At 42.9% G+C, this 16036-nt stretch overlaps 1 protein-coding gene across 1 annotated transcript in view; it reads left to right on the top strand.

The window, feature by feature from the left end:
• Positions 1 to 14662, top strand: part of MACF1 (microtubule actin crosslinking factor 1) — a gene marked incomplete at its 5' end in the record, with an annotated part of 341097 nt that extends 326435 nt beyond the window's left edge. The window contains 5 exons of the mRNA XM_082834746.1: positions 1564 to 1681; positions 8506 to 8717; positions 9239 to 9349; positions 11884 to 12013; positions 13128 to 14662. Coding sequence (XP_082690872.1) covers positions 1564 to 1681; positions 8506 to 8717; positions 9239 to 9349; positions 11884 to 12013; positions 13128 to 13384 — 828 coding nt within the window. The 3' untranslated portion in view covers positions 13385 to 14662. The remainder of the gene's footprint in view (positions 1 to 1563; positions 1682 to 8505; positions 8718 to 9238; positions 9350 to 11883; positions 12014 to 13127) is intronic.
• Positions 14663 to 16036: the final 1374 nt, after the last annotated feature.

Genomic DNA, 16036 nt, shown 5'->3' with positions numbered 1-16036 from the left:
GGGAAACAAGAATGAAATCAGAGGAGTTAATTCTAAAGGTTGACAAATAAATTACAGGGCACAGTAATGTAAGAATAAAGTACAGCTTGGGGTTCCTTCCTGATTCCCTCTGGAGGACACATAGGCCCTTATTTCCTTCTTCCCCTCACTTATCCAGAGAGGACCCCAAACAGTGACTCGGGCTGGCACTGCCCTTGGGTCTGGTGGAATCCTCAGTTCCTCCCAAGGGGCCTCCCCGTTCCCACGCATGGGGCCAGTGTCTGAGGGCAGCTTCCTTCCCGGGACAGGACCTTTATTCCCTCATGTTTCTGGGTCCCGACTTCAGTGCTCTTCACACTACACCATGCTGTGGCTGCAGTCACTTTGTATGAAAACCTAAAACCTGCATGAGATGAAAGATGTAGGACCATTTTTATTTTCAAAGAAAAGGGCTTGGGTGGGGGATGATATTTTTTTCAATCACCTTGCCTGTATAAACAGTGAGCTTGAATCAGTGCAAAGTAATACAGAGAATTACCACAGAAATATTCATTTTGAGGGGGGTTGGTTACGGGTCCTTCTTAAACATCCTTTCTGGCATTTTTAATTTTTGTGCCTTCTTTCAAAGTTATGGTTCTCCTTTATAACTTTGAAAATCCTAATTAAGTGATTAAATTACCCCCCTCAACATTCTCCTTAAATTAAACAATTTTAGGAATTCCATTTCTCCAACCATATGTTTGATTTTTGTTTTGAGATCTCAGCATGATTCTCTTTTGTTACCTCTTAACTTTTATTTTGGGAAGAGGATAATTTATGCAGTGGGAAACTCCAGATGTTGATAGGGCTGGGAAGTAGGAATATTTGGCAAGAAAAAAAGGAAAAATAAATATCAGAAAATCATGCTTGTTTTAACATCCCAAAATGATTGTTGAAAACTACTTACAATCAGCATGGTAGATATAAATTTTAATTTCTTCAACTAAATTTTAGTATAAACACTAATCATTTGTTCAGCTGAAGAAAATTTTCTGCTGGTGACAACACAATTAGAGAATACTTAGGGGTTTATTTCTGAAAATGATGTGGAAAATCAAATTTCTTTCTAAGCTTGTAATAATGGTGATGCTTTGCAAGGTTTTCCTTGAGATTTGAAATGTGATTTGCTGTTCTCCATTTAACTTTTGAGCACACTGTATTCAGAAGCTGACATCCACCTTAGAGCTACCTTTTCTTTTATGGAAACAAGCTAGCTTAACAAAGAATTGGATCATTGGATTTAAATTTGGGCAGAATCTTTAAAGGAATCAAAGTGAGCTAATGCCTTGTCTGTCCTCCTTCCTCCCCTCTGGAGCAAGGTCGCAACCATCAACAGTTAACTTTATCCGAACAGAAAGTACGTCAAGATAATGACCTTTAGCTTTTCCATATTTTAAGTTTTTTGTGAAAAATGCAAAATAGTGAGAATTAAAATTGCCCCCAAACTGTGAAATTGTCATTCTGTCTGAATACAGTCTGCTTAGGAAAGAAAGTCTAGCCCTGCTCTCGGGCGCCTTCGCTCACCGTTTCCCCTTGGCCCTGCAGTTTGGGGACTCCCAGCAGCTGCGGCTGGTCCGCATCCTGCGCAGCACAGTGATGGTCCGCGTTGGGGGAGGATGGATGGCCCTGGATGAATTCCTAGTGAAAAATGACCCCTGCCGAGGTAAGAAGCCGTTCTGAGCTCGTGTTACTTGTTAGCTACGCCCTCGCCGCTGATCTTTCATGATTCCACAGGGTGTTGGTGGTGGGGTCTGTTTGTTGATTCTGTTGTTAAGCTGCCAGGTGTCATCCCACTAGCACAGATTGGGACTCGGGTGCAGGGCAGACCAGGGAGAGAGAGCAGGAGGGTTTGATGCTGTCAGGGGAGACGGGTTTCCAGGGACACACTAACGAGAATTGGGAATTTATTGATGTCATCAAATGTTTCTGTGTGAGGGGTTAAATTAACCCCAGCCTAGAAAGAAGCCCTGTCGGTTCCCTGTTAGTGCTGCAGATGACTTTGCCTGTAATTCCTGTGTCTGAAACTCAGAGAGGGTATCGGGCCCCTCCTAGGCAGGGGAGGGCTGGGAGCTCCCTTAACCAGGGAGGGGAATAGAGAACACCTAGCAGTGAGCCTGGGCACTGCATTGTGAGGCATATGGTCACCTAAGTAAGTCCATGGGGTCTCAGTCTGCTTCAACCTAAAAAGGCCCAAAGGCCAAAGAGAATGGTCTACTCTTTTAGCCCAAAGGCCAAAGATAACAGTCAACTCAATGTGAGTGATGGCATCTGCAGCTAGAGGCGTGTGAGGGCCGCAGCAAGCGGGGGATGATCAGATTCCAGTTGCTACATCCCGTTCAACTGCTCCTTTCCTTTCTCCTGTTAGCCAAGCTGCATGTGGGTACACAGGAGGCTCCCCCACTGTCTGCCAGTTTGTCTTTCTTGACCAGTTTCTGCGTTTCCTGCTCTGTTTCTTTGTGTTTATATATTTTTTATTCTAGTTCACCATCCTGGGAGTAAAATAAAGCGCTCTGATTCCAGCTCTTCGATTTCCAGTCAGTCTCCCATAGGTTGGCTTTTAAGCTTTGTCCCTCTTACCCACATCCCAGCCCGTTGAGAATGGCTTTGCTTTTTAAACTGTAGCATCTCTTGGCTCTGTGGTATCTGCTGCCTTTATGAATGCTTTGAAATAGCCAAACCATAGCTTTTCTAACTATTATAAGTTGACAAAACAAAATATGCCTGTTGAGACAGTACCCGTGGAATTTGTTCTGAGTTTCTGTTTAACAAATACTTATAGTTTTATATACCACACACTGTTTATTATAAGACCTTACAAATAATAATAACACATTTACACCTCTAGGAGGTGTAGCTACTATTATTATCTCCATTTTATAGAATAGGAAATTGAAGCATAGGAGAGGTACATAACTTGCCCGAGGAGAGGCAGCTGATGGCGGAGACAGGATTCACATCCAACACCGTCTGGCTCCTGACCTCCATGCTGTGTCTCAGATGCTAACATACCCACCACCACCCTTTTTTACATGTGTTTTACTGGTTCCAACTACGTAATTAAGTTAGTAAGGCTTACTTATAAGCTGAGCAGAAATGTTTACAATACTGTTATGTCACTTCTTTGGAAGTGATTTATAGTCAGAATCTGAAGCATTTGAAGCTAAAGGTTCTCACATGAATTCAGATACGCTCATGAATTAGTTCCTCTTAACTCATTCTGCATTTACTCCAATAAACCAGAGTAATAATAGAGTAATAATTTTCATTAGGATTTCCTTTTTATAAAGTAGTTAGTCTTAAAAACACCTATTCTGATAAAAACTAGAGCGGGTTTAAATTAGTTTTAGAACTTAATTATATTGCAAACCAATTTCTTTGATATAAAAGTACCCTCTGATTGTTTTAAATGAGGAGCTATATATACATATATATATATATATCTATATATATCTTTTTAACCTTAACTCAGTAAAACAGCATTATTCCTTTCCAAGTCTATTAATAAGGTTTTATTTTTCATGCTGTGTGTGATTGAACTAAACAAAAGAGATACTGCATGTGACATTTTGGAATCTTTGCCTGTTTGCTGCCTGCTGTACTTGCTCTCTTTACGATAACATTGTGCTGCTGGCCAAGGAGAACACTGCTTGCTGTTTCCTTATCTTGTTAGCTAGACATTGGAACCCCAAGGAGATTTGGGAGGGCCATCTAGGAGCTATTTTCTATGGAACATAGTAGCCTTTTTCAGCATCCTTTGGAGCGAACAAGGTAAGGCTTTCCCCTGTGCCTTTCCAGGAATGCCCTCATCCCAATTCCATTGACTACAGGGTCAAGAACTCCCAGCAGTCTTAGATATCATACTCCTTAGATATCATAATCCCTCATAATACTAGTGAGGGACAGGATGAGCTACATCTAAGCAAATAAAAAATTGTGCTACGAGGGGAACACTTAAAGGCCCAGGTGGATGTAATACATGACTTAGAAGGGCATGAACATCACAAAGAGGAAAGTTCCTTGAAGCTACCTAGGGTTCTGTGAGGATTACTGTGGCTTACAGAAGCACCACTTGGGGTGGATTTTTTTTTTATTCATTTGGGTTGCATTTCCTTGGCTCTCTGCACCATAGAGAATGTTATTCTGAGGACAGTACCAAATGTATGACGGGGTTATAATACCAGTGTTGCACAATCGTGTTATCTGCCTTTACACAGTTGTTTAAGAAGATGAAAGTTGTCTCAGACTGCACGTTGCTTTAGCCAAGTGTAAAAGGTAAAAGTATTCAACTAGGTAGGTTCCTGGTACTGCCAGAATTGGAGATTTCACTTTCTGAACTGAGCCATGGCAAAGGAAATCATGATGTTTGGATGGAGGTGAAACAACGTCCTTGCCTACTGAATAGGTGCACATTTACCCTAGGGTTCCGTGAATGTTTCTGGGCATTAGACAAATTAATTCCCCAAATTTTACTGAAAATCTAGAAAAACTTTATGAAGATTTAAAAGACACAATTTGGCTTAGAACTGATTTTTTGTATTATTATGGTAAAATACACCTAACATAAAAACTTACCATCCTAACCATTTTTAAGTGTACAGGTCAGTAGCATTACGTACATTCACACTGTTGTGCTACCATCACAATCACCCATCCACAAAACTCTTCATCTTGTTATACCGAAACTCTACCCATTAAACAATAGAACTGAATTTTAACTAACAAGCCTGTTCCAGCCAACATCGGTGGTCAGTCTCTTAGAAAATGTTGGTCTCTCTGGTGGTTGAAAAACTGAACTTGAAATGGCTGTCTTTGGGGTCTGGACCCCAAAATGTGATCTTCAAAAAACCAAAAAAATCATGGTCAAATGCGTTTGGAAAACACTGAGTTAAAACTAAACAGGTTTCTTTGCTGCAGGACTTCTCAGAGCTTACAAAATGCTGATTGATTGCATTAGGGAGAGAAATGTAGAATCCAGTGTTTACGAAACTCCTCTTCCTAGGAAACCCCTCAAAAACCTCAGTTTGGGAAATTCTGCTGTAAGCAGTGAAAGACCATGGAAAGATTTGGAGCTGTTTTAGAGAGATCAGGTTTTTATTTAGCAATTCAGTGTGGGGAATGAGGAGTGAGGGAGGGATGACGTTAAGATGAGAAACAAGGAGACCATTTGGAAGCCTGTTACAGTGGTCCAGGGTGGAGGAGATACTCCATGAACCACGTAATTGTAAGGGGTACAGGGAGGGCTCAGGGATTCAAGAGGCATTAGAAGGTGGAATCAATAGTAGACTGAACTGCCATCAGGAGGGAGGGACCTACGTCAACAACCAGGTTTCAGGCTTCAGTCGTGTCTAATCAGTTGGGTGTAAGGCTCTGGCATCCAGGAGAGGTCTATGCTGGGGATGTATTTGAGAGTTAGGCAGGACTGTATGATGGTGCTGAAGTCTCAGATGCATGAACTCATCACCAGGTCAAAAGTCTAAGAGGGAGAACAGGACTGTGGATGGAACCAGGGGAACATCGGCGTTTAAGAAGTGGGTGGGATGGAGTAGTCGGGAGAAGGGGGAGAGGCAGGAGAGCGGGGGCCCTGGAAGCCGAGGGAGGAGAGTGTTTCAAGAACAAAATAGTAACTCCCCCGAGTGCAAATGACAACAGCAGAGAGGTGTGTTTACCTGTCAAATTATCAGGGTTTTTACCTGACACATATGTGTACACACACTCTCTCTCTTAATACAGAGAGCATTGGCCGGAGTGAAGTAAATTGAATATATTCATACATTATTTTTGAGAGTGTACATTGGTATAAAATTTTGTAGGTCAGTTGACAAGTATCAAAAACCTTAAGTGTGCATCCTTTCTCCCCAGCAGATCCACTTGTAGAAATTTATCCTAAGGAAGTCATCATGGGTGGGCACAAAAACTTTTTACAAGTAGTTTGTCACAGCGTTGTGTACAGTGTTTTAAAAATTGTGAACAAAATACAAGGTTGGTGAAATAAATTATGTCGATATGATGAAACAATACTTTGCAGCTGGCTGAAGTTATGCAAGTTATTCCTCAGGCATGGAGGAATATTTCTGATATTTTTGTATCTTTTATATATATATATATATATATATATACACACACACATACACATATACACACACCGTTGTGCAAAGGAATAAAGACACCAACGTTTTAATAGTGCTGTCCCCTAAGATTAAGCAATTTTTATTCTTTGTACTTTTCTGTAGATCTCAACCTTTCTACAGTCTAAAAGCATCCCCCTAAGGCAGAAGTTGTCCGTAACCTTTGCCAGTGGTTACGGTAGGGTGGTGGGGAAGGAAGGCAGAGTGGGATGAGCTAGCGTAGATGAATGCAAGGAGCTGGGCCGGGCAGAAGGCAGCTCAGGTGGAAGACCTTGGTTCTGGTCCCAGTTCTGCCACAGCGTTCCTTGACCTCAGCCTCTGAATGCTTCAGTTCCTTTGTGACATGGGGATGCTGACTGGTCGCTGATAACAGTCAAGTGCAGTATCACACATGATCACACTCTGTAAACTGTACAGTGCATAGGGAACATGTTATTATCGTTACACTTAAGATGTCATTGCCCTCATCTGCAATGCCATTTCAGAGTCTTCCTCTTGTGTCACTGTGTTGTTTTCTGGGAGGGTGGGCTCAGTGAACTGTTAAATCTCTACTAGGTTTAAACCACATGTCTGAAGTTCTTTATGGCTTAGGGCCATAAACAGTTCTTCTGGGGTCCAAGTCCTCAGCTGAGTAATGATTTCCATTTGTCCCTGTTAACTCAGTGCTTGCTGTGTGTCCACCCTTGTGCTTGGCGCTTTAGCAAACATAAGATAAATAAGTGTTTAGCGATGTGGAATCTTACTGAAGTACCCAGGTTAGCGCTGAAGGAAATTCCCTTTGAGAACTGGACACTGAGGAAAGTGCTGGAGTTTGGAAAATGGATGAGTAACCTGGTTGGTTAGAGTAGGGAACAGAGGGCCAAGGAATGAACCTTGAAGGGCATGTTCTGTTGGAGCCTAAGAAGGGAGGAGACAGCTTAGCATTCCAGGGACCAAAAATCCTAGACCGTCCAGACAAGAAGGACTCTTGGACATCAGTGAGCCTGATTGATCACCTCTAGTGAGCCTGAGGAAACGGAGGCCCAGAGTGGGAAGGATCCCAGTTGGGGGCAGAGCCTGGACTGTAATTCAGAGGTTTTGATAATGCAAGTTAGTCCTTTTAACCTCATACTTTGATATGTTACGTCAACTGAGTATATTGAAAAGAATTTTGATTTGATTTAGGAATTTAGAACCTCTCTGCTTGGACACTCATGCAACCTGATTTAAAATCCGATTCTACCAAGATTCCTCAAATTTCTTGAGGACATGTGAATGGAGTTGGGCAGGAGAGGGTAGGCACAATTACCTGAAATTTTCTAAACTTGTAGTTTCTGGCCAAAGTAAAAAATCTAATAGAGGAAAGAAAGACAAATACTTTGTTTCTAATGGTTCCCTTTTCCCAGGCTTTACCAGCAGTCCTGTTTGTTTAGATCTATCTAGTACATCCTAAAAAGTGAACAGCTTGGGGATGAATGAGCAGACAGAAGGTGATTGCAGAATAGCACCTTTCAGTGAGGAATAATCTAAGAACACATTCCAGAGGAATTATTTCTTCTAAATTCATAACGTCTTTCACATTTAATGTTTGTGTTGGCTGTACTTGGTATCTTCTGACCGAATCCAGATTTTGGGTTCTGGTCTGATGGCTCCGGGAAGCCCCAGGACAGCACTGTTGGCCTTCAGTGGTGTTTCCAGACTCTCCAGCTGGATGTCCCTCTCCCACTGCAGGTGTGCCTTCAGCTTCTCATTGCTTTCAGCTTTTGACTTAACGGTTCCTCACTGGCAAGTTTTGTGCATGGTCTTGATCTCTCTCTCCTCCCACATGTTTACTTCTTAACGATTCAGTCCAGATCTTTTTACTGTCCTGAGTTCCTGGACCCCTTTCTTTAATAATATTATCGACTGAATTCAAATAGAAGAGTCTAGGTGACGTCAATTTCAATGATCTGTTTTTCTCTACTATTTCATTACCGTGTATCCTGCAACAGTTGAGCAAAAAGTACGCATGTACTATGAGAGAGAAAAGAGGGGTTTTGATTTAACCTCAGAGGTTTGTGAACTGCTTCGTCTGCTTTCTCTTGACCCCAGGGGACAGTGGCAAGGCCAGATCGTGACCACAGCATGGGATGGTGCTTTGTACACAGACTTCTTTATTACAGCAAACCAAGGGGCTTATTAGTTAGTGTGTCTGCTGTGGGTAAGAATCATGACAAGGCTGATAAATCGTGAATTTATCCCTATTCTAAAAGAATCCACAGATGGTACTAAACCTATAAATTATATAACTGTTATCATGGGGTCAAGCATCTGTATGACCATCAAAGATATTTTTTTTTCAAGGTTAACTGTTATTGTATGTGTGTGTTTATTCCCTTTTTAGCACGAGGTAGAACTAACATCGAACTTAGAGAGAAATTCATCCTACCTGAGGGGGCATCCCAGGGAATGACCCCTTTCCGATCACGGGGCCGAAGGTCCAAACCATCTTCCCGGGCAGCCTCCCCTACCCGCTCCAGCTCAAGTGCTAGTCAGAGTAACCACAGCTGTACGTCCATGCCGTCTTCTCCAGCCACCCCAGCCAGTGGCACCAAGGTACGTACAACCTGCAGTGTGACCTCCTTCCCCGCTCCCAGCTTTGCGGATGTCCATTGTTCAGTGTAGCCTCTGAAAGACCCCAGTGAGGAGAGGCACTTGAAGACATGCAGACCAGGCTGGCCAGGCCCTAGTGGTACACAGATCCGGACCTTTAACATGACTGAAGAGGACATTATTAAATAGGAACTCGGGTTGTTAAGTCCAAAGCGCTTCTTTCCACATATTCCCATTTTGAGTTTTGAGCCCATCCAGTTACTAATCTTGAAAATCCAGGCACTATCTGTGCTGCTGGAGCTAACAGAGAAGTTTGTTGTTACGACGGGTGATGGATGAAGAATGCTGTTGCCTTTCTGCCTGGTCCCTTTCATCCCGTTGGACTGATGTGCATTTTATTTTGTCTTCTATTTCTTTAAAATTTAGTGTCTTCTATTTATTTTTTTTTTTATGTTCCCAATTTGCTCCCTTTCTGTTCCATTTTCAATTATTCCCGTCCTTCCCTTTGGATTTCCGTTTCACAGACTCCACTTCAGTTCTCTCGCTGTTATGACAAACCCTGGTTGGTAAACAGTAAAGCTGGCACCCCTGTCAGGGACAGCCACTATCCTGACCTCCAGCTGCCCAGCCCCGAGGTAGAGTATGGCTTTGCTAAGGACACAGTCAAGACCAGGCCCTCGCCCATGCCGAGGACTTGAGCAGCTCTTCTTCCTGACACGAGCCCGCGCTCTTTTCCGTCTCTGTGGCGCTTGCTCTCACGGCTGATTCATCTCGTCCAGTGTTTTTCAGGGGTTTCTAACTCGGATTCACCAAAATTGGAGATAAATAAGAGATGCCTAAGACTGGATTGTTTAACAACTTCCTAACAGTCTTTAGAATGATATTTGCTCAGGGTGAGAAACAGTGGTCATTTGTGGTGATTTGTTGATTGATGTTGTTTATAATCAGGCCTCTTGGAGCCTCCAAACGTCATATCTGACACAGACGAGTTACGAACACTTGAAATTCAACGACGGTGCATGTTCAACAGTGTTCTATCTTTGCTTAGGACAGAAGAGTGGCTGGTGCCCCCGCCCCCCGCCCGAGCCACATCCCCGGGATGGTGGTATCGCCACAGTGGTCCGGGTGTGGGTGCCGTCTCCTTCAGCCACACACAGTATCAGTGAACACTGCTCTGAGGCTCAGGTTTTAGCTTCGAATTCCTTGGCCTAGGCACTTGGGTTTCTATAGCCTTGATTTGAATACATATGCCAGCAATGAAGCATGTTCAAGTACAGTCATTAAAATGCCCAAGTACTGTTGGAAGAGCAGTGTTTCAGAAATAAAATGTGGACTAGAGGCTTGTGTGATAGCACTACAATTTGCATTCTAGCTCCTGCTGGGAAACATTGGGTTCTTGTGCCGCAAAAGGTAGCGTTGCCTTTAGTCATGTAAAGCTTCAGCCAATAAACGCAGGAGGTACAAGAAGCCAATGCCCAGGAATGGACTTGCTGCTTTGGGATTCATCCCACTCCAAGCTAAAACTCCAATTCAGAAATACATCTGGCTTAGAACATGATCTGGGGACCCACTGACACCAAAACCCCACAACTCAACCTGCTTATCCTGCTTTTCTTCTCCTTAAATGGCTCCAGTTTCATGAAAGTCTCAAAAGTTCTAAAATTTTTAATGTTTTAATTATGAAGTGCCAATTCTCATGGGATTCTGATGGATCAGCATTTTTGTTTCATCTTAAGGTTTTACCTTTGGTTTCATTTCATTTCGAGGTTTCATCTTTCCTTACCCACTGGTGTTCTGCAGGCTGTGTCCTGACGCGGACGCCCAGCCCGGCATCTCTGGCGCCACGTCTTCCCAGCAGCAGTAGCTTCTGAAACTGGTGCTCTTCCTCCTGTGTGGGCCAGGAGGGTTTGTGCTGGAATGTTAATCCCTCTCTGTCGCTTTTGCTCTTTCTTTATAAATTGAAGATATAAGAAACACCATGCAATGGGTTGCTTTACTCTTCTCTTTGTATAAACATCTTAAAAGTCCTGGAAAACAATTTACACGATTGATTTCAAAGAAAAATTGGAATAGCATGCTGTGGCATGAGTGATACTTAAAACAGATTTAAAATATTCTTTCTCCAAATTAAATCTTTAAAAAAAAATACACTCAAATGGGAAATGGAGCTCCTCTCAGCAGCAGTAATGATTATGTACATCTATCCAGCTCTTCTCCAGTTTAGGAAGTGCTTCCACACATGACTTATTCACTCAACAAGTTTTTATTGAGCCCCTCGTCTGTGCCAGACGTGGTATTAGGTGCCAAGGGTGTGACAGGGAACAAAACAAAGTCCCTGCTTTTGTGGAGTTTCTGCTTTAATACAAGAGAGTCAGGCAACAAACAGGGAATTTTCCTGGGCTGTTACAGGAGGAACAGCCAGGAGGCCAGTTGCAACGGTGGACTGAACGAGAGGGAATGTGGTAGGAATGAGGTCTCAGAGGCAGGACCCTTCTCTGGTTTCCACTGGGAGAAGTGAAGGCACAGATGCCAATTTAGATAAGCCAAGAGCCCAGACCCAAGCTCAGTTCTTCTGGCCCCTTGTTCAGAGCCTTGTTCCTGATATCACAGCCCCACTCATGTGTGCTTCTCCTAATCACTTATTTGATCAAGTCAAGTAATTTAATCTGCATTCTGCCAGTGCGAAAATAGATCTTTACTTGACTGAAGTTACTGCATCTATCTAGTAGGGATTGGAGTAATATTTGGATCTCCATGTTAAATATTTGGGGTTAGAACTCATATGTCACATTTCTAACCCCAAAACTTTGATACTTGGGAGTATTTGGATTTTTTTCCTTTACTCATTTACCATGTTTCTGTTTGTTATAACTACTATAATCTTACCATTTGAGGATCTTTTTTTTTTTTTTAGTAGAAATTTGTCGGTAAGGTAAAAGGTATTGGAAGACATTTTAAAACTTTTAATTGGGACATGAAACCTTTATTTTGGGAATCTTCAAAATACGTGACCTAGGACACTTTCAAAATAAATCTTTGTTTTCCTGGACTTTTAATTGGCTTTTCAATTGATTAGACATAAGGAGGGCTTAAGTAGACCTTTTAAAGTGGAATTTCTACCAAAGATTACACCAAGTAAATATGACCTTTTTATTTTTATTTTTTTAAGATTATTCCATCAACAGGCAGCAAGTTGAAACGACCAACACCAACTTTTCATTCGAGTCGAACATCGCTTGCTGGCGATACTAGCAATAGTTCTTCCCCAGCCTCCACAGGTGCCAAAACTAATCGGGCAGGTAAGTACCTGCCCCAGCACTTCTGCATCAGGATGAGGGTGAGGGGAGTGGCCAGGCTAGGAATTTGGAAACAGCAGCCTCTCGGCAATGCTTCACTGCTCCCCAAGGAGCAAATAATGAGAGTAGCACTGAGGTGTGATGCTGAAAGACAGCCCTGCAGATATCCTGCCGACCTTGACTTCTTCTCCTGTCAGTACAAGTAGCTCGAACCTTGCCTTCTGAGAGCAGATGCTCTCACAGCCAAAGCCAGACCACCTGTTCTCGATCAGAAATGATAGTATTTGAAAGTAGAAGGAGAAAAGGGCCTCCTGCAGCGGGGCCTTCCTCAGAAGCCCGTCCAGTATGGGACCTGGCAGGTTGCTAGTAATTTTTCCGACACCCCATATTTATTATCGCTGCCGGGGAGCTGAGGAAGTCAGGGAAGGATTACATCTGCTCACCTGTTGATGTTCCTTTTGGGAGCCATTTCCTGCTCTCTGTTTGCCATCCCTTCGCCCCCATTCTCAGTCTGCCCATGCAACTACCAGGCGCTCTCCTCTGTGCCGAGGCCATGGGACAGCCCTGCTCGACTCCACCATGGGGCGTGTGAGCTAACAGTGCTGCTGATAGAAGCTGGTTTCTAATTCTCAGGATGCTTCTCAAGTAGAAGCACAAAGCCAGAAAGGGTTTCAGCAACTTCTGTGTAGGTGAGAGGACCGGGGTTCAGAAAGGCTGTGGTTTGCCCAAGGTCACACAGCGTATCAGGTGGTATTAGGATCAGAACCCTGGCCTCTTGTGGCCATCTAGAGGGGTGGGTTAGGGAGGGTGGGAGGGAGATGCAAGAGGGAGGGGATATGGGGATATATGTACACGTATAGCTGATTCACTTTGTTATACAGCCGAAACTAACACAACATTGTAAAGCAATTATACTCCAATAAAGATGTTAAAAAAATTAATAAGTAATAGGAGATGCTGTACAGCAGAAGTTAACACAACATTGTAAATCAGCTATACGCTAATAAAAAATTTTAAAAAATAAAAAAAAAGAACCCCGGCCTCTGGTAACTTGTTTCCCCCCGCCCCCTCCAATGCTGTCTCTATTAAAGTCTGTGGCTTTATTCTTAAATTCCAGACCCTAAAAAATCAGCCAGTCGCCCTGGGAGTCGGGCCGGGAGCCGGGCCGGGAGTCGGGCCAGCAGCCGGCGTGGAAGCGATGCCTCTGACTTTGACCTTTTAGAGACACAGTCTGCTTGTTCAGACACTTCAGAGAGCAGTGCCGCAGGGGGCCAGGGCAGCTCGAGGAGAGGGCTAAACAAGCCTTCCAAAATCCCCACCATGTCTAAGAAGACCACCACTGCCTCCCCCAGGACTCCGGGTCCCAAGCGGTAACACTACACAAGCACCCCCAAGCCTCTGTCCACTTTGAATCCTGCTCCACACATTGGGTGTATATTTATTCTGAATGGGAGAAGTTATATTGTTAAAAGTGTAAAAGAATAATTGTGTTATGAAGCTGCCTTATTTTTTTTCTTTTTGTAAGTTACTATTTTCATGTGAATATTTATGTAGATAAAATTTGCCTCCTGGTAACCCTGTAATGGATGGGGCCCAGAAATGAAATATTTGAGAAAAATAAGCGAAAAGATCAAGATGCAAATGTGTATTAAAATTTTAAAAAGCCTCTAAGTAGGGTTTCTGTGCGGTGCAGGGTTGTAAACCTGCTTTATCTTTTAGGATTATTCCTAAATGCATCTTCTTTATAAACTTGACTTGCTGTCTCAGCAAGATAAATTATATTAAAAAAAAAAATAAGAATCCTTCAGTGTTTAAGGAACTCTTTTTTTGTAAATCATGGACACCTCAATTAGCAAGAACTGAGGGGAGGGCACTTCTGACTGCTTTTTCCATTGTTTTTAATATTGTGTAATTTTAGCTGGAGAGAAGGGAACCTCATCTAGGTAATGTTTGCACATGATACAGCAAAAGGAGTTCATTGCAATACTGTCTTTGAATACTGTTTCAGTACTAGGTGTTTAAAGGACAAATAGCTGCTAGAATTCAGGGGTAAATATAACTGTTCAGAAAACGTGAGAACATTGGGGTTTTTAAGAGTCCTGGTTTATAACTTCCTATCCAGCCCAGCCACCAATAACTCCTGTGCTCACCGGGACCCAGGCCGTCGGCAAGGGGAGACTCCTTGGTGGCATCATGAATTACAGATTTGTTTATCTGCATTTTTTGCTATTTATTTAAAATGGTCGATCAACTTCCCACAAACTGAGGAATGAATTCCACAAGCCTATTCTGAAAACGTGGACATAAAACACTCGCTCGTCCTTTAAAGGAGTTCACCAGCACACTTGTTAAGAAGTCCCGTTTGCTTCTTCCGTCTTTTCTTTTGTGCGTAATAAAGTTAGCTGACCAAGTGATCATGAAGAGGGGCTGTCTGGGGCTCCTGGTTTTTAGCTGCTGTTCCTCTTCAGCTCTGACCACGTTGCTGTGTGATTATCTCAATTGATTTTAATTGAGGCAGAAACTGAAGCTCTACCAATGAACTGTTTAAAAACAAGACACACTTTTGTATTAAAATTGCTTGCAGTAACAAATATTTTGTATTTCCTGCTTTACTTCTGAACCATTACCTTATGTGTAACGTGACTCTTTTAGGTACTTCGGTGCATTATTCAGATCCAGATATCTTGATGGATAAATTATGGAGCTCATTAATAGATTTCTTCTTATATATTTTATCCTCATTAATTTTATTTAACAAGGGAACAAAGGATCAGACTGTTGTTATGTAAATCTGTAGGGCTATCTGGCCCACTTACGTGATTAAACAAATAACCAGTATGTAAGAAGATTTTTGTTTCAGAAATCACAGATCCCGGGTTTTGAGAGAATGGGGCCAGTTTCTCACAGTATGCTGATATTTCTGGTTAAGTGGTAGAAATTCGGAGGTAGAAACAAAATTGGTCATCAAATCTTACCTCCTTTGTTTTACAGAAGGAGAAACGAATGGGAAAGCGGGTGAGAAAGTCATCTGCCTGAGATCACATAATGAATAAATGGCAGAAGAGGACCTTGAATCTAGTCCTCGGCTCCCTGTCCAAGTCAGGCAGTTCTCCTCCCTCCAGTCCCTGGTTGGCTTTATAATATTTAGAATGGCCAAATATTAACTAATTCTGATGACAGGAATTAGACTAAGAAATAACTTGAGAGATAAGAGGGGTTGAACATCAGCCACCTGTGTTCTTCATCATTAGGCCATACTCCCCTTGTGATAGGGGAGTTTGGTAAGATGGACACATGTTTGCCAAAGCTGTTGGAAGCCAAATACCCAGATTAGAAGGAATGTGCAGCCTGATGGATTCTGAAGGAAGTGCTTACTGTATTCTCCATGGAACTGGATAACTTCAGGCTGCCAGAACTTTGTAGGGTGGCGTTTCCACCCAAATCTGCTTCCCCCTCTCGGCCTCCTGGCTGCAGAAGCATGCTGAAAGGAGCTTGACCTCCATCTTCTCAAAGTCTGGACCGTGGTCACTTGTTTTTCTTACCAAGTCATTCAGGTTTTCCCTCAGTCTTTGCAACAAAGCTCAGCTAGTGGTGCAATCTGCAGGAAGTGTATTTCCACTCAGTGAACACCTGTGTGCAAGACCATGTGGGAAATATAGGGATGGCAGGAAAGGGGTTAAAACTGCAGTTCTGTGATACAAGTGCTAAATTAGTAATGCAAAGTTGGTGTCTGCTAGGATAGAGGAGGGCAGGTTCTGGGCCTTTGAATAACCATAGCTAACATGTATTGGGTGCTTCCCGTGTGCCAGTCACTGTGCTAAGTGCTCTGTGTACATTCTCATGTAATTCCCATCACAGTCCTACAATCGTGAGCCTTACTGACAGATGAGAGACAGCCTGAGAGAGGTTCAGTAACTTGCCCAAGGTCACAGAGTTGCCAGGTGGCTGGGGAAGCCCTTGTTTGACAGAACTTTCTCCAACACACCCTCCCCATGTCAGTTCCCATCCAGTTGAGGAGTTCCAGGA

The sequence above is a fragment of the Leucopleurus acutus genome (assembly GCF_964270905.1).
Source record: "Leucopleurus acutus genome assembly, chromosome: 2".
In the NCBI taxonomy this organism is placed as follows: Eukaryota; Metazoa; Chordata; class Mammalia; order Artiodactyla; family Delphinidae; genus Leucopleurus; species Leucopleurus acutus.
This window is presented reverse-complemented; position numbering and strand designations above follow the sequence as displayed.